Source organism: Mustela lutreola, chromosome 8, assembly GCF_030435805.1.
Source record: "Mustela lutreola isolate mMusLut2 chromosome 8, mMusLut2.pri, whole genome shotgun sequence".
In the NCBI taxonomy this organism is placed as follows: domain Eukaryota; kingdom Metazoa; phylum Chordata; class Mammalia; order Carnivora; family Mustelidae; genus Mustela; species Mustela lutreola.
Window position 1 is genome coordinate 6,095,964 of NC_081297.1, and position 18,911 is coordinate 6,114,874.

General features: G+C 44.2%; 1 protein-coding gene and 1 long non-coding RNA gene across 5 annotated transcripts in view; one reads left to right on the plus strand and one right to left on the minus strand.

The window, feature by feature from the left end:
* Positions 1-18,911, plus strand: part of LOC131838069 (uncharacterized) — a 66,507-nt gene that overhangs the window by 41,870 nt on the left and 5,726 nt on the right. The window lies entirely within an intron of this gene.
* The window catches only part of IL2RA (interleukin 2 receptor subunit alpha), a 47,368-nt gene continuing 45,444 nt past the window's right edge, over positions 16,988-18,911 (minus strand). For all 4 annotated transcript variants that reach the window (XR_009356458.1, XM_059183741.1, XM_059183740.1 and 1 more), the window contains exon 8: positions 16,988-18,530. Coding sequence is in view for 3 of the 4 variants with exons in the window: in XM_059183741.1 (XP_059039724.1) it covers positions 18,506-18,530 (25 nt within the window). In the remaining variant the exon portion in view is untranslated. The remainder of the gene's footprint in view (positions 18,531-18,911) is intronic.

Consider the following 18,911-nt stretch of genomic DNA (forward strand, 5'->3'; position numbering starts at 1 on the left):
TGCCCCACATTTTAAATATTTTAAAAAATTATTTATTTGAGAGAGAGAGAACAAGTGAATGTGTGTGATAGAGAGCACAAGTAGGGGAGCGGCAGAGGGAGAGAGAAAGGAGCAGGCTCCCTGCTCCCGATGCAGGACTCAATCCCAGCACCCTGAGATCAAGACCTGAGCCAAAGGCAGAGGCTTAATTTACTAAGCCACCCAGGTGTCCCCTAACATTTACAGCTGTCGTAGTTTTAGTGATCTTGCTCTTTCTTCCTCTCTTCTTCTCTCTTTTTCTCTTTCTCTCTCTCTCTTTCTTTCTTTTTTTTTTTTTTTTTATTTTTTTTTTTAAAGTCTGAGAAAAGATAGTGAGAAATCATATTGTTTGGTTGGTTACCACATAGTTACCAATATGTTTTCTCACTATCTTTTCTCAGACTTTTTTTTTTTTAAGATTTTATTTATTTATTTGTAAGAGAGAGAGAGTGAGAGCGAGCACAGGCAGACAGAGTGGAAGGCAGAGTCAGAGGGAGAAGCAGGCTCCCTGCGGAGCAAGGAGCCCGATGTGGGACTCGATCCCAGGACGCTGGGATCATGACCTGAGCCGAAGGCAGCCGCTTAACCAACTGAGCCACCCAGGCGTCCCTCTCTTTCTTTCTTGCACATAAAATAATGATGAGGCTTACAACTGATAGCATCTTGGATTGAATGAAAAACAGTGATAGTTCCTGATATCCAGCATAAGATTAACATTTTTAGCTGAGATAGACTTTGCATAACAAATTTTGACAAACACGTGCACCCAAACCCCTATCAAGTCATGGGCCGTTTCCATCGCCCCGGAAAGCTCCCTGGTGTCCCTCCCCGGTCAGTTCCCACACTAGTCCCTGCCACCCCTGGTCTGATTCCTTTCATCATAGTTTAAATTGACCCATTCTCAAGTCATATAAGTAGAACCATACAGTGTGTGGTCTTTTATGTCTGGCTGCTTTTGCTCAGTATAATGGTTTTTAAAGTTTATTTTGTGTGTATCAGTAGTCTGTTTCTTTTTCTTGAGAGGGAGGATTGTTGTAATATGCAGATCTGCTCATCTTTCTCCTGTTTGCTGATGGACATGAAGTTGTTTCCAGTTTTGGGCAACTCTGAATAAAGCTGCTATGAACATTTTTGTATGGACATTTTGTGTGTGTATAAATATACGTATATGTATGTACACATGTAAGTGTGTTGTGTATGTTAATATACATATCTTTATATAAATTATGTGTGCATACCTATATATTAACATATGTGTGTACATACATATGTATATGTCTCCCTATATAAATTTGTATATATATAGCACATGTGTATATGTTTCTTTTAAAATTGTTCTAGGGGTAAAATTGCTGAGTTATGTGGCAGGAATGTATTCAAGCTTTTAAATGGCTGATCTTGATTCATTATTATTGTCACTAATGCTGATGATAATTTTTAGCCAATTTTTAGCCAACAATTTTTAGCCAACATTTATTGAATACTTTCTGGATAGCAAAGATATCAATGTTTTTTTGCATATAAACATTTTGTTCAGGCATCAAAGAAATTAATAACCACACTTTACCAATGACGACATGGAACATGGGGGAGGCTACATAAATTTTCTAAGGTCATTAGCTAGGTAGTGACAGAGTAGGTTTGAGCTTCCCAGCATGACATTAAATGCTTTTTCTCATGTGCTTCACAAACTATCCCAAAGTTTAAGATTTTGGAGCAAAAGATTACATAGGTTTAGGGGCAGGTTATGTTCTTTTTTTTTTTCTTTTTAAGATTTTATTTATTTATTTGAAAGAGAGAGAGAGAGTACGCAGGGAGCACAATGCAGGGCTTGATCCCAGGACTCCAGGATCATGACTTCAGCCAAAGGCAGACACTTAACCACGTAAGCCACCCAGGTGCCCCAGGTTATGTTCTTGAGAAAGAATTATCATCTGGTCTAGCACATTGCTAGGTTTGATTGCTAGCTTTTTAGGGTTTTATATATGGAGTCCAGACACCATGATCTGGGGGGAATGTTTGCCCTTTTCTTGTCCCAGGAAAAGGGATGATTTTTAAATCAGGAGATGGTGAGAAAGACAGAGAAAGAGGCAGGTGCATGATGGGGTCAGATGTGCGGGGCTTTGTGGAAAGAAGGATGACTGCTTTCTGCTGTTCTGTTGGGACTTACATAAGATACACCTCTTACTCTGTCCCCACACCACCATGAGGCACAGCCATGTGGCCCCCTAGGCTGCCGTGTGTTCAGGAGGGAAGAGACTCTGTCATTGGGACACAGAAAATCATTGCAAGCCTGGCTGGGAAACTTTCCATCTGGCTGAGTGTAGTGAGGGAAGCCTAGGTGGCTTGAGTGGGTCTCAGAACCCCCAGAATGATCTTGGAAGCCTGTTGGAACAGATAAATCTGGGTCAGTAGGGAAGGGCTATCAAGAATGGTGGTCAGACCTAAAAAAAGTTAGGGGTACAACTTGTTACTGTTATAGCTGCTGCTGAAAATTCCAGCTGGGCAATCAGTATCAGTATCTGGAGAAAGCAGAGGATGGATTTTGGGGTCCCTGATTCTTTCCCATGGCTGTGAAGCTGAATGAGCTTTACTTCTCCCCAGCACTCTCTGCACTGCCAGAGAGACTGAACATTGCCTACAGGAATTGTTCAAATTGGAGAGGATATTTTGTTTCCTTCATTTTAATTTTCCTGCCAACTGGTGGGTAAGGCCTGATTTGTTATCGATTAAATACAAAGCTACAATTTCTGTGCATCTCCAAATGGTAGTGTATCAGTCAGAATCAGACAGGTCCGGCTTCAGTGACAAACAGCCCTTACATAGTAGTGTCTTGTAACAACACAAGTTTGTTTCTTTTTCATGCTACATTAATCACAGTTTGCCCAAGACTCTGTTCTGGGATTTTACAATGCAATCCAGGCCAACAGAGAAACTTCTGTCTGGAAATTTTCTGTGGTAAGGCATGTGCTCTCTCTTAAAGTTTCATTCAGCATGGAGATGACACATGATACATGTTATTTCTTCTTCTCTCTTTTTTAAAGTAGGCTCTATGCCCCCCGCCCCCAATGTGGGGCTTGAACTCACGACCCTGAGATCAAGATGTGAGCTGAGATCAAGAGTCAGACACTTAACTGAGCCACCCAGGAACCCCCCCCCCCTTTTTAAAAATTCCAGTATAGTTGACTTACGGTGTGATATTAGTTTCAGGTGTACCATATAGTGATTCAACAGTTCTCTGCATTATCAGTGTTCATCATGATCAGTATCTTCTTAATCCCTGTCACCTATTTGATCTATCTAACGATTGTCTATACCACACCTTCTTTCCTTCCTTATCCATTCATCTGTCAATAGACACTGGGTGGCTTCCATAATCCAGCTATTGTAAATAACGCTACAATAAACATAGGAGTGCATCTATCTTTTCTAATTAGTGTTTTCACATTTTGGGGGGGTAAATTCCCAGTAGTGGAATTACTGGATTGTAGGGTAATCCTATATTTTTTGAAGAAATCCTTCATCTTTTGAGGAAGCTGCGTACTGTTTCTGCACTGTGGCTTCCCTGTTCTGCATTGCTTGCATTCCCACCAACAGCGCACGAGGGTTCCTTTTGCCCCAGATGCTCATCAATACTTTTTGTTTCTTGTAATTTTGATTTTTTGATTTTAGCCATTCTAACAGGTGTGAGGTAAGATCTCATTGTGGTTCAGTTTGCATTTCCCTGATGATTAGTGGTGTTGAACATCTTTTCTTGTGTCTCTTGGCCACGTGTATGTCTTTTTTGGAGAAATGTCTGTTCCTATCTTCTGCCCATTTTTAAGTCGGATTATTTGGTTTTTTGATGTTGAGGTGTATAAATTCTTTTATATGTTTTAGATACTAACCCTTTTTGGGGATATGTCATTTGCAAATATCTTGTCCTATTCAGTAGTTTGTCTTTTAGTTTTGTTGATTGTTTCCTTTGCTGTGCAGAAGCTTTTTCTTTTGATCTAGTCCCAATAGTTTATTTCTGCTTTTGTTTTCCTCGCGTCAGGAGACATCTCTAGAAAATCTTGCTATGGCCAACGTCAGATGAATGACTATCTGTGCCCTTTTCTAGGATTTTTATGGTTTCAGGTCTTACTTTTAAGTTCTTAATCCATTTTGAGTTTGCTTCTGTGTGTGGTGTAAGAAAGTGGTCCAGTGTCATTCTTCTGCATGTAGCTGTCCAGTTTTCTCACCCCATTTGTTGAAGAGACCATCCTTTTCCTCCTTCCTTTGTTGAAGATTAATTGACCAGATAATCATGGGTTTTTTTCTGGACTTTCTATTCAGTTCTGTTGATCTATGTTTCTGTTTTGTGCCAACACCATACTGTTTTGATTGCCACAGACTTGTAGTATATCTTGAAATATATTGGGATACCTCCACTTTTCGTTTTTCTTTTACAAGATTGCTTTGACTATTTGGTCTTTTGTGGTTCCATACACATTTTAGGATTATATGTTCTAGTTCCATGAAAAGTGCTCTTGGTGGTGCCTGTGTGGGTTGGTCAGTGAAGTGTCCAACTCTGGATTTCAGTTCAGGTCATTATTTCGGGTCATGACATTGAGCCCTGTGTTGGGCTCCATGCTGGATGCATAGAGCCTGCTTAAGGATTCTCTCTATCCCTCTCCTTCTGCTCTTCCCCTGGTGGTGTCTCTTTTTCTCTCTTAAAAAAAAAAAAAAAGAAAGAAAGATGCTGTTGGAATTTTGATAAAGATCTCATTAAATTAAGCTCATTGCTTTGCTTAGTATAGACATTTTAACAATCGTTGTTCTTCCAGTCCATAAGCATGGAATATATTTTCATTTGTTTGTGTCATTTTCAATTTATTTCATCAGTGTTCTGTAGTTTTCAGAGTGCAAGTCTCTCACCTCCTTTGTCGGGTTTATTCCTAGGTATTTTTTATTTTTTTTGGTGCATTGTAAATGGGAGTATTTTCTTCATTTCTCTTTCTGCTACTTTGTTATTAGTGTATAGGAATGCAACAGATTTTTGTATAATGATTTTATATCCTATCTCCTAAATGAATCCATTTATTGGCACTAGTAGTTTTTTTGGTGGAGTCTTTAAGGTTTCCTATTTATAATATCATGTCATGTGCAAATAGTGGAAGTTTTACTTCTTCTTTACCAATTTAGATGCCTTTTATTTCCTTTTTTTGGTTTGTTTGATTGCTGTGGTTAGGACTTCCAGTATTATGAAGAATAAAAATGTTAAGAGTGGACATCCTTGTTTTGTTTCCGACCTTAGGGGAAAAGTTCTCAGTTTTTTGCCACTGAGTATCTGATGATAGCTGTGGGGTTTTTATATATGGCCTTTATTATGTTGAGGTATGTTCCCTCTAAACTGACTTTTTTGGGTGTCTGGATTTTTTTTTTTTTTTTCCTGACTGGATGTTTTACTTTGTCAGATATTTTTTTTGGCATCTATGGAGATGATCATATGTTTTTTTAACCTTTTTTTTTCTTTTGATGTGTTAAATCACATTGATGGTGTTGCAAATGTTGAACTACCCTTGCATCCCAGGAATAAATCCCACTTGATCATGGTGAATATTATATATATATATATATGTATACACACACACACACACACATATATATTTGGTGAATGATACTTTTTGTTTAAAAAGGATTTTATTTATTTATTTGACAGACAGAGATCACAAGCAGGCAGAGATGCAGGCAGAGAGAGAGGTAGAAGCAGGCTCCCCGGCGAGCAGAGAGCCCGATGTGAGGCCCGATCGCAGGACCCCGGGATCATAAACTGAGCTGAAGGCAGAGGCTTTAACCCACTGAGCCACCCAGGCGCCCCTGGTGAATGATACTTTTATTGTATGGTTGGATTCAGTTTGCTAATATATGTCAAGGACTTCTGCATCCCAAAAATATCGGCCTGTAGTTCTCTTTTTCTCTTTAGTGTCTTTATCAGGTTTTGGTATCAGGATAACGCTGGCCTCCCAGAATGAATCTGGAAGCTTTCCTTCCTCTTCTATTTCTGGAGTAGCTTGAGAATAACTATTAACTCTTCTTTGAATGTTTGATAGAATTCACCCATGAAGCCATCTGGCTTTTGTTTTTTAGGGGTTTATTAGGGGTTTTTTGATTATTGATTCAATTTCATTACTGATCATTGGTATGTTTAAATTTTCTATTTCTTCCTGATTCCATGTAGGGAGGTTATATGTTTTTAGAATTTATCCCTTTCTTCTAGGTTGTCCAGTTTGTTGGCATGTAATCTTTTATGATATTCTCTTCGAATCCCTTGTATTTCTGTGGTGTCGGTTCTTATTTCTCTTCTTTCATTTCTGACTTTGCTTATTTGAGTTCTCGCTCTTCCTCCCTCCCCCACTTTCTATAAGTCTGGCTAAAGGTTTACCAATTTGGTTGATATTTTCAAAAACCAGCTCTTCTAACCAATCTGTTCTATTGTATTTTTAGTTTCTATTTCATTTGTATCTGTTCTAATCTTTATTATTTCTTCCCTTTTTCTGGTTCTGGGTTTTGTTTGTCCTCTAGGTGTATGGGTAGGTTGCGTATTTGAGAATTTTCTTGCTTCTTGAGACAGGGCTGGATTGCTATAAAGTTCCCTCTTAGAACAGCTCTTGCTGCATCCCTACGATTTTGGATCATTGTATTTTCATTTTCATTTGTCTCTGTATTTTTTTTAAGGATTTTTTTTTTTTTTTCATTTGACAGACAGAGATCACAAGTAGGCAGAGAGGGGAACGCTGGCTCCCTGCTGAGCAGAGAGCATGATGTGGAGCTGGATCCCAGGATGCTGGGCTCATGATCTGAGCTGAAGGCAGAGGCTTAACCCAATGAGCCACCCAGGCGCCCCTGTCGCTGTGTATTTTTTAATTTCCTTTTTTATCTCTTGGTTGGCCCATTCATTGTTTAGTAGCATGTTATTTCACCTCCATGTATTTGTGTTCTTTCCAGATGTGTGTGTGTGTATGTGTGCGCACGTGTGCACACCTGCACATGTGAACACGTGTGTGGTTGATTTCTAGTTTCATAGCGTTGGGATCAGAAAAGGTGTATGACTTTACTGTTTTCCAATTTGTGGAGGCTTGTTTTGTGGCCTAACATATGATCTACTCTGAAGAATGGTCCATGGACGCTTGAAAAGAATGTGCCTTCTGCTGTTTTAGGATGGAGTGTTCTGAATATACCTGTTAGATCCATCTGGTTCAATGAGTCACTCAAAGCCACTGTTTCCTTGGTAATTTCCTGTTTGGATGATCTATCTATCCATTGATATAAATAGTGTTAGAGTCCCCTACTGCCGCTTCCAGTCGGCGACGAGAGAAGAATTAGGCACGAACCAGTCAGCTGCAAAAGACTGGGAGCAGGGGACAGCAGTCGAACAGGACGGCTGCCCCGAGCCACTCCACAGTCTCCCTTTTATTAGACAGAAAACAATAGCCAGCAGAAGGACTGAGGAAGGTCACACGTTAATCCCGTCTTGCAGACAAGCGAGAAGGAGGATCAAGTTTATAGTTGACCAGGCACAGTCAGAGGACTCCTCTGACTAACAACGGGCACTTCCGGGAAGAGAAAGGAGCGACAACAGGAGCGGCCACGGATAAGGGAAGCAGGCGGTTTTCGTTCCACCCTGAGCTGACCGGGCGTTCCCGGGTGCCCTGCTTCCCTGAAGCAGGCGGCGTTCCGCCCTGGGCGGGCCGGGCATCCCCAGCTGCCCGGCTTCACGGTCGTACATCGTCCTTCTCCCGAAAGACCTGTTGTCAGTATATGTATTTCTTTTTTTTTTTTTTAAAGATTTTATTTATTTATTTGACAGACAGAGATCACAAGTAGGCAGAGAGGCAGGCAGAGAGAGAGAGAGAGGGAAGCAGGCTTCCTGCGGAGCAGGGAGCCCGATGCGGGGCTCCATCCCAGGACCCTGAGATCATGACCCGAGCCGAAGGCAGCAGCCCAAACCACTGAGCCACCCAGGCGCCCCAGTATGTGTATTTCTTAAGGCAGTATCTAAATGTGCTTGGCAACTAGTAAAATCCTCCAGGGTTATAGTTTAAGTAACAAATTGTTCCGAGGGGCAGCAGCACCCTACTATTACTGTATTAGTATCAGTTACTTCCTTTATGTTTGTTATTAGCTGCTTTTATGTATTTGGATGGTCCCCGTTGGGACCGTAAATATAATTGTTACATCTTCATGTTGGACCGTTCCCTTTATAATTACACAGTGTCACTCTTGTCTCTTGTTATAGTCTTTGTTTTGAAGTCCATTTGTCCTATATAAGTGTTGGTACCCCAGGCTTCTTTTCCCTTCTGTTTGCATGATAAATGCTTTTCTGTCCCTCTGCTTTCAATCTGCATGTATCCTCAGGTCTGAAAAATAGTCTCTTGTAGGTAACATATAGATGGGTCTTGCTTTTTTATCCATTCCATTACCCTATGTCTTTTGATTGGAGCATATATGCCATGTACATTCAAAGTTATATTGTTAGATATGTATTTATTGCCATTTTGTTCTGCTTGTTTTAAGTTTGTTTTTGTAGTTGTTTGCTGTTCCTTTCTTCTCTTGCTCTCTTCTCTCAGAGTTTGCTGGCTTCCTGACACACTTGGATTCCTTTCTCTTTATTTTTGCATATCTGCTATTGGTTTTTGATTCATGATTACCATTAGGTTTATATACAACATTTTATGCATATACCAGTCTATATAAAGTTGGTTAAGTTTGAATCCATTCTAAAAACACTAAATTTTTACCCCCCCCCCCATTTTAGATATATGGTGTTATACTTTATATGCTTTTATTTTGTGAATCTTTTGACTGATTTTTTAATTTTATTTTTATTTTTTAAAATTTATTTTATTAACATATAATGTATTATTAGCCTCAGGGGTACAGGTCTGTGAATCACCAGGTTTACACACTTCACAGCACTCACCATAGCACATGCCCTCTGCAATGTCCATTACCCAACCACCCTCTCGCTACCCCCCTACCCCCAGTAACCCTCAGTTTGTTTTGTGAGATTAAGAGTCTCTAATGGTTTTTGACTGATTTTTTTATAGATGCACTTAATTTTACCGCTTTTGTACCACCAACTTTTCTTAGACTCCTGCTATGGTCTTTCCTTACCACTTAAAGAATCCCCTTTAACATTTCACGTGAGGATGGTTTAGTGGTGATGAATGTCTTTAACTTTCGTTTGTCTGGGAAACTCTTTTATCTCTCCTTCTGTTCTGAATGGTGGACTTAGTGGATGGAGTATTCTTAGTTTCAGGTTTTATGTTGTTGTTTTTTGTTTGTTTGTTTTTTGTTTTCTTTCAGCACTTTGAACTTCCCATGCCACTTTCTTCTGGACTGCAAAGTTTCTGCTGAGAAATCTGCTCATAGCCTCATGGGTTTTTCTTTATAACTAACTGTTTTCTTTTCTCTTGCTGCTTTCTAAAATTCTCTATTTATCAACTACTCTTTGCCATTTTAAATACTATGTGTCCTGGTGTGAACTTCATTGGGCGGATTTTGCTGGGGGCTCTCTGTGCTCCCTGGATCTGGATTTCTGTTTCCTTCTCCAGATTTAGGAATTTTTCAGCTGTTATTTCTTCAAATAAATTATCTGCCTCCTTTTCTTTCTTCTTCTTCTGGAATGCTATAATGTGAATGTTTTTACACTTGATGGTGTTGCCAAGTTCCCTGAATCTCTTTTCATTTGTTATTGTTATTTTTTTTCTCTCTCCTGTTCAGCTTTATGGCTTTCCCTTACTTTTTCCTTCAGGTTGTTGATCCTTTCTTCTCCTGTCTCTCGTCTACTATTTCTTCCCGCTAGTGTATTTTTAATTTCAGTTATTGTGTTTTTCATTTCCAATTGGTTCTTTTTTATCTCTCTGTTAAGGGTCTCACGGAGGTCCTCCACTCTTTTCTCAAGTCTAGTGAGTATCTTTATGACCATTACTTTCAATCACCTACCAAACATATTAATTACCTGTGTTTCATTTAGCTCTTTTGCTGTGACTTTGTCCTGTTCTTTCATTTGGGACGTATTTTCCTGTCTCCTCATTTTGCATAACCCTTTGTGTCTGTTCCTGCTAGAAAGTCAGCTATGTCTCCTGCTCTTGAAAGTAGTGGCCTAATGAAGAAGAGGTCCTTTAATGTCCTGTAGTGCAATGTCCCTCATTCACCAGAACCTGGAACTTCAGGGGCGTCTCCTGTGTGTGTTGTGTGCACGGGGCTGAGCCACATCTGCCTTTAGTCCGATTGTCTACAATGGCTTTCTTTGCTTTTTGTGAGCGGGATTTGGTCCTTGTGTTGTTAGTGGGGCAGTTGGCAGCTGCCCTGGGCTTGAGTTTCGTCAGACCAGTCATTTGCCAGAGCTGTGGTGGCACAGAGCCGCAGGGCATTCTACCTGTGTTGTCGCCTGAGCTTTCCTTGGTGCGTGGGGCTTGTAGTCAGACCAGATGTCTTCCCCCAGCCCACTGTTGGGGCTGCAGCTGGATTGGTGGGTGTGGGTGTCTTCCGCTCTCCCTGGGGCAGGGTCACTCTGGAGTATGCTGGCCCCTGTCAGGGATGCCTGCACTCTGCCAGGCTTGGGGTGCCACTTCGGACGGACGCTTTCTAAGAGCGTGTTGGAGAGGGTGGTGCCACTGAAAAATATGGAGGTGGGGCGTGTGGCACCAGCAAGGTCCTCACAGGTCTAGTCCACTATGGAAGGGCCCTGCAGCCTTAGGGCTTTATGAACTGGGGAATGAAAAGCAGTCAGGATGCCTCAGGCTCTTGCAGAGGGACCCAGAGGTCCTTTCCACACACGTTTGGTCCCACAAGGGCTGATTTGCAATCACCCACCACTCTGCGTCCCACTGTCCAGGACACAGGGTTCATCCCTTTCCAGCAGCCCTGCTGTCCCGCTGTGCAAGGGGCCGGCAGCCAGGGCTCGTGGGCGATCAGCAGCCAGCCCACTCCGAACTCCGCCCTCTGGTTGCTGTGCTGGCTGCCGTGGGAGAGAACCCACCTGGAGGGGTGCTGTGGAGCCACTAAGAGCTGGTGGGCTGTCGGGCTAGATCAACTTTCCATCCTCTACCAGAGCCAGGACCCAAGTCCCAGGGGCACGCCCTCCTTCTGTTGTCTCGGCCCCAGTGCCCGACTCCTACCTTCCCGAGTCCTAGACGCATCCAGCTCAAATGGCAGCCCTGCTTAGGAGATGCCCAGAACTTTCATCCGTTTTCCTAGTACTTCTGCCTCCTGAAGGTGGCTGCTACTCCGACCCCGAGCCCCACATGTGCCCTCTCTCTGCCACGCAGCGTAAGGGACAGGAACACTGGGCCAAAGTCCTCCAAAGTCCCCAAACCCCTACAAAGCCCCGCACCACGCTCATGTCCTTAGGGGCTGGATACGCTTGCACCTTAGTAGTCACAGCTTTTGGGACAGCAGGTGTCTCACCTGGCCAGCCGACACCCAAAAGCTTACTGTAGTATCTGGGTCTTGAATTTTCCCTGATCTGCTGCCCATCCTCCCACACGTGCTCCTGCAAAGCCGGCAGGGCATCCTGCCGCAGGGGCAAATCTTCACATGTTCACATTGTATCATCCACGTAATGGACCTGTTTCACTCATGTGGGAAAAGAACCGGGATGGGTCCCCCATTCTGTTCTAAAACACATGGTTGGACTGTGCAGATAGCCTGGGGAGGGGGGTTCTGGAAAGGTTTATTATTATCCCTCCCACATGAAGGCAAATTGATCTTATCTACTAGAAACCTGTCAGAGTTTTTTCTACAAATCTCCCTGAAGATGAGTCACTTTTGCAGGAACACTTTTTGCCAAGGAGTAGATAAAACAATAACTGTCTGCAAATGGCCAAAGACTTGGAAGTGGCCGTGGCTACAGATCTGATGAGAGTTCATCTGATGCAACGGACCAGGGGCTTACTTGTTTCTCTGACATACACTCAAAAGTTATGACTGATACCATTTTACTAGGACATTCCAGAGTTTGGGGGAATTCCTTGCAAGTATAGCCTAAAGAAAGTTTAGCATTGCTTCTTATTTGACAGTGCTGCCCATGAAGTTTAACATGTTAACACAAGTTGCAAAGTTGTGAACAACTTAGCTTTAACAGAGAAGACGGTCTTTCTTAAGAAATCAAAGACCTGATAAAGACAAAACACAGAATCTTAGTTTCCCAGGTACAGAAAGGCAAAGAAAAGCCTTTGTCTACAATGTCTTATTAAGAGCAAACCAATCATCTAAGAAAAATTTTTCCCTTTCACACAGAGAAAAGTAAATTCTAATTTTGTACCAGTGTACTTTTGATAGTAGAACTCTTACATAAGTCTACCTTAATCATTGCTTGGCTACATATTAAATTCCTTTCTCAATATTTCTTTTCCACAGACCTTCTCCAGCTTTCTGTATCTATTGAGCGTTCATTCCCAATCTCTAGCTGGGAATCAGGTACCCACTCCCACGGCTAAAGCTTCTGGTTGATTGTTGTAATCTTTTGGCTTCTGTGGACTGGATTCTGGGGAAGGGAGCTCCGACAGTAAGCAGTGTGTATTTTAAAAAGCCGCCCACCCCCTCCCCCTTTTTTCCTTCAGTCTTTGTAACGCCAGGGGAAAGAGAAAGAATGCAATTTTTCCCCCTAGGAGTTTTGGGATCATTGTATTAGGATCTTTGTTGTTTTTTTTTTTTTTTAAACATTTTATTTAAAATTTTTAAGAATTATTTTTTAAAGATTTTATTTATTTATTTGACACAGAGAGAGAGGGAGAGATCACAAGTAGGCAGAGAGGCAAGCAGAGAAATGGAAGCAGGCTGGATCCCAGGACCCTGAGACCAGGACCTGAGCTGAAGGCAGGGGCTTAACCCACCAAGCCACCGAGGCGCTCGGATCATTGCAATTTAAAACGTTCCCATATTACTGGTCAGAAGGCAGGGCACATGTCACCTGTTTTCTCCTCAGTTACCACAATATCCTTGTCCTCATTCTTATCACATTTTCAGGGATTACATCTCTTAACTCCTACTCAGGCTTTGTCCCAGGTGCCCAGATCTTAATCCAAAGCATCTGGAACCCTCCAAGCTTTTTACAAAGGGTATGCTAAGACCTCGGACTTTTTTTTTTTTTTTTTTAAGTAGGCTCCACACCCAGCATGGAGCCCAAGGCAGGGCTTGAACTCGCAACCCTAAGATCAAAACCTAAGATGAGATCAAGAGCCAGACACTTCCTGGCTCCCCTCCCAGGGGTGCCTGAGACCTCTCTAATCACCCTGCCCTCCCGCCTCATTGGCCGCCCCGAAGCCAGCAGAGTGGGGGACGCCAGAGCGTCCTCCCCTGATAGCTCTAGCTTCCTAACTCCAGCTTCAGCCTCGAGCCGGGCTTCCCGGCCCGCACAATGGCCCGCGCCGGAGGCCAGCCCGCTGCTGCCTTGCTTCCCTTCTCTGCCGCGGAGAACTGCATGCACTTCCTCAAACAAGCCCCTGAGAGCAGCTGGTATGTTCGGAAGGGGGAGTAGGGGATCCTGTAGTCCCACAAACAAGCATCTGACAGTGGGCCGCCCCTCCCCACGCAGAGGTCCCTGGCCGATGCAGGATTTCCCTGCGATGTCTCATTCCCAGGGCTCATTGCTCCGGTTCCCTGGCTGGCTCACCCGTTGCTGGTTTGCAACCTCTTCTGGAGCTTCTCCAAGGAAATCTGAAACTAGCATCTGTCTGTGGGAGGAGGGCACGGAGCCACTGAAGAAGCAGCAGGTGGCCCCAAGCTGGTAGGTGGCAGTTGTAATAAACAAGGGAGTTTACATACCAGATGTGACTAGGGGTGGGGACAGCAAGCCTAGTGGATGCCACGCCCACCCACCCAGGGCGCCTTGGAAGTTCAGAGAGAAGCCTTAACTGGGTCAGTGTCGGATACTGAGCAGATGTCCTCACACCACAGCCCTATCTGAGGCTGTGTCCTTGGAGCAGCCTCTCAGGGGAGAGGCACGTGGAACTCACATTCCAAGGACAGAGGAGGGGTGAGGAGCCTCCAGTCCCTTGGGTCCGGCTCACAAGTCAACTGACAATCACATCTTGATGCCTTCGCCCAGCCCCCGCTCAACACTCCTGCTCCAATTCCCTTCCAGTCCAAGTGTGCGTCCCCGTTCTGCCTGGACAGCCCCGCACGCGGTCAGAAGAACCTCAGGAGGCCTTTCGACATCCTGAAGCACTCCCAGATGCTGGCGCTACAAGTCTCCTAGTCCACATTTTTTTCTCTCCTGCTCCCATGACAGAGCTTTGACCTAGATCCTCCTAAGCTTTCTAAGGGTATGACTGATGTGAAAATTGAGGCTCTCCCATAATAGAATAATCCTGCCTGGAAGCAAAGGCACAGAGAAAGGTGTGGCTGCTTCCCTTTCATCCGTGCTCCCTTCTCCGGCTCACTCTTCTGTCCACCTCAAGCAACCAATGAGGGAGGTTGGTTCTACTCTTGGGTCCAGAGGTGGGGTCCAGGCTCAGCCCTTCCAGCCTCCGGCCACAGTGCAGACAGGAGTCCTCATCTGATCCCCTCAGACTGGAGAAATCTTGCTCCTTTGCCTGTGCCCCTCGGGGGCCCTCTATTGTGAACTGAGGACCATTCTTTGAGAACCATGGTTGGGACCCGCAATGCTCAAATAGTTGGGTTTCAGGATCTCTTTTTGTTGTTGTTGTTTGTTTCTTTTAATTGAAGTGAAATTCACATAACCATAAAACGTGTGGACTTCAGTGGCATTTGGTGCATTCACAAAGGTGTTGTGTAAAATGTGAAATAATCACTCTGCAGCCCCGGTTAACCTCTCATTTTTTTTTTTAAACCAAATATTTTATTTATTTATTTGACAGAGATCACAAGTAGGCAGAGAGGCAGGCAGACAGAGAGGAAGGGAAGCAGGCTCCCCACTGAGCAGAGAGCCCGATGCGGGACTCGATCCCAGGACCCTGGGATCATGACCTGAACTGAAGGCAGAGGCTTTAACCCACTGAGCCACCCAGGTGCCTTAAGTTACTTTATTTTTTTTAATGTTATTATAGAAATCTTTTTTTTCTTTTGTAATTTTTATTTAAATTCTGGTTAGTTAACATATAATAGTGGTTTCAGTAGAATACAGTGCTTCATCACTTACATACACCCAGTGCTCATCATAACAAGCGCCCTCCTTAATACCCAGCTTCTACCCACCTCCCTCCATCAACTCTCGGTTCGTTTTTTATTCTTTTTTTTTTTTTTTTAAGATTTTATTTATTTATTTGACAGAGGTGACAAGTAGGCAGAGAGAGAGGAGGAAGCAGGCTCCCTGCTGAGCAGAGAGCCCGGTGTGGGGCTCGATCCCAGGACGCTGGGATCATGACCTGAGCCGAAGGCAGAGGCTTTAACCCACTGAGCCACCCAGGTGCCCAACCTCTCATTTACTTTCTGCCTCGATGAATCTGCCTACTCTGGGTGTATCATATAAAAGGAATCTCATAACATGGGACCCTTTGTGCCTGGCTTCTTTCCCTTAGCAAGATGTTTCTGAAATTCACCCACATTGCACCATGTATCCATACTGTATCAGTATTGTATTCCTTTTCATGGCTGAATAACATTGCGGTGTGTGGGGAGACCACAAATTACCAGTCCATTTCTTCATTGACGGGCACCTGGGCTGTTGTCACCTCTTGGCTGTCTGGCTATTGCGCTGTTAGAAATAGTCACGTCCAAGTTTCTGTGTGGACGTAGGTTTTCATCTCACTTGGGTATCCCTTGGAATTGCCAGGTCATGTGGTAATTGTATGTTTAATGTTTTGAGGAATCCCCAGACTGTTCTGCACATTGTCCGCACCTACTACATTTCCACCAGGAATGTACAAGAATTCCCGTTTCTTTATATCCTTGCCCACGTTTATTATTCTCCTTTGGCCGAGAGTCATCTTAATGGCTATGGAGGGTACCGCATTGTGGTTTTGATTTGGATTTCTGGAACGACCAATGATGATGTGTTTGTTACCTATTTGTCAGGACCTCTGTACATTATTAAAAAGTATCGAGGCGCCTGGGTGGCCCAGTCGGGTGAGCGCCCAGCTCTCGATTTTCACTCCTGTTATGATCTCAGGGTCATGGGACAGAGCTCTGGTCATGGCGTCGAGCTCTACGCCCAGCATGGAGCCTGCTTAGGATTCTCTCTCTCTCTCTCTCTCTCTCCCTCTCCCTCTCCCTCTGCCCCTTCCTGGGCTCTACCTCCCTAAGAAAGAAAGAAAAAGAAGACTATTGAGAATCCCAAAGAGCTTTTATCTGCTTTCATCTGTGTAGTTACAGTCAGGGATTCTTACCACATTTAGACACTAAAACCAAGAAAGTTTAAAAATATTATTTATTAATATTATTTATTAGTTCTTTCATAAACAACAGTAATAAACTCATTGCGTGTTGACATCCGAGAGATGACATCATCACATAACATGTAGTTTTTGGAAACTCCACCATACACTCAGAATGAGCATGAAAAAGGTAAATAGCATCTTAATTATTATTTAAGACATTTGTTCTCATGCACCCCCCCCACAGTAAGTCATGATAATTCAGTTCAATTTTACTCAAGAGAAGTAACACTAAAAAAAATTTTTTTTTTCTGGTCTGAGATTCCTCTCAACCCAGAAAACATGTACTTGGGGGCATGGGGAAGTGGACCCTGGAATGGTCATTGTACCTGGTTAGTCCTAGACGGGGCAGAAAATGGTTCTTTAATCTGGATATGGACCTGCTGATGCCTGTCCATTTTTTTTTTTTTTTTTTTAAAGATTTTATTTATTTATTTGACAGAGAGAAATCACAAGCAGGCAGAGAGGCAGGCAGAGAGAGAGGAGGAAGCAGGCTCCCTGCTGAGCAGAGAGCCCGATGCGGGCCTTGATCCCAGGACCCTGAGATCATGACCTGAGCCGAAGGCAGCGGCTTAACCCACTGAGCCACCCAGGCGCCCTGCCTGTCCATTTTTAAAATAACACTTTTCTGGCCTGAATTCAGAAATGTAAATGGGCTGGTTTTAACCTTTCACTAGTCTCCTTAATCACGTGATTTTTGCGAGTAGATGGGCGGGGAGGCCTAGAACCCAGAGGTTCTCAAAGTGTGGTCTCGAGACCAGCCTCAGCGGCATCACCGGGAACTTTTTATCAGTGGAAGTCCTCGGCCGGCACCTGCTGACTCAGAGACCCGCAGATGCACCCCCTGCCCACCCTCAGCCTGGCCTCCAGGTAAATCTGATTTGCTAACTGTGTTGCTAACAGTTTAATGTCCTGGTGATTTACAATAAAAAGGCTATCTCTTCAATGGCCCAATTTCCAGAGACAAGTAGCTCAGTTCCTCAAGGCCTAAGGTCGCCCTCCCCACAAAACTGAAGGAGGCGGAGGCAGAAGGAAATGTAAATAAAGTTAAATTTCTTCTAAACCTAAATCTCACTTAACCGCCAGGATGGCGCCAGGGTGATGCAGGGGTGGCAAAAGGTTAAACAAAGTTAAACTGTCAAAGTGGGGCGCAGGATATGTATGTAGCTGTGAAAAAGTGCCTTGAAAATGCTATATAAACCCTTGGCTTGGAGTGCTCGGGGGCCTTGTTGAAACCCACTGTGCCGGGCGGATACTTGGACCCCAGCGAGCTGGAAATAAACCTCACTGTGTGACTTGCATTGTCGAGAGTGTTCTCTGTCTAATTGAGGGGTGGTTGACTCCGTACCCTAACATTAGTAAGGTACACATAGAGCTTTTTATTAGGCACAGTTCATTACCTGGGACCTAGTTTTCCCGTCTTTTCCCAGCGTACCTCCAGTAAATAATCCTAAACGCCGAAGCCCTGGGATCCCCAGAGGGTTGCCCTCTGTCGGTGTTACCCAAAGAGTGCTGCTGTGGCTTCTGTTTAGAAATTCAGATTGACGGGTCCATGGAAGGGGGCTAGTTTAGAGGACTGAGCCAAGGACAAAAAGATTCCGAGTTCATTACAGGATGTGGCCCGGAGAATGGACTGATCAACCAGCCCCCGGGGAAGGATCTGCGTCCATCCCCCAGTTCCATAGGGAGGGGACTGTGTGTGTGTGCGTGAGTGTGTCTATTTACATTCGTGCTAGGGTTTTCCTAAACTGGGAAGTTAGGGTGAAATTGACACGAAGCTACTTTTCTCGGCACCGCGATGGTGTGGAGAGTCCCATGCTGTTCAAGCTTGAATGACCACGCCGCCGCGAAACTAAGACCCACAGTTCCAGCAATTGCTTCCTGTTCCTCCAGTGACCCTGGATCTGCTGCCCAGAAGCCGGTCAGGTCCACTCTTGGTACTACGGAGCTGGCTGTGTCCTGAGCTTGCAGTGGTCTGGTGGGTCAGCATGCGACGTCAAGAGTTTTCCAAAACCCAAGAGGTCCCGGGAGATGCCTCCTGGCTGAGTGTTCGACTTCTTTGAATTTGCTTGGGCTCCACGACTTCTGTGAGCTGTTCTTGGCTTCTTACCGCTCCCAGTTTTCTAGATTGTTCTTCTGCTCTTCCTCCTGCAGGGAGACAGCTAAGTCAGTTGTGGGTGTACTATCGCACGGAGAAAAAGGCGTGATCCCTACCCTACCCCGCTGTGCGGAGAGCCTTCAACATAAACCCCCAGTGACCTGCGAACTTAAAATTCCATCCCGGGGTCCTGTTACCTTCCCACAGCCTGAAATCTGACCCCAAGGCCTCTCCAAGCCTCCAGAGGTCCCGACTGCCTGCCCCTAGTTCCTACAGCACGAAGATTCAACCATTGTGCGGGGAGCAGATCTTCAGTTTCCTTGTCTGCTCCAGGACTGGGTGGGTCTCAGGGAACCGACTTCTGCTTGGGGACTGATGCCCCAAGGGGTGTCCTGCCATTTGCATTTATTTCACCAAGAGGCTAAGGGGTC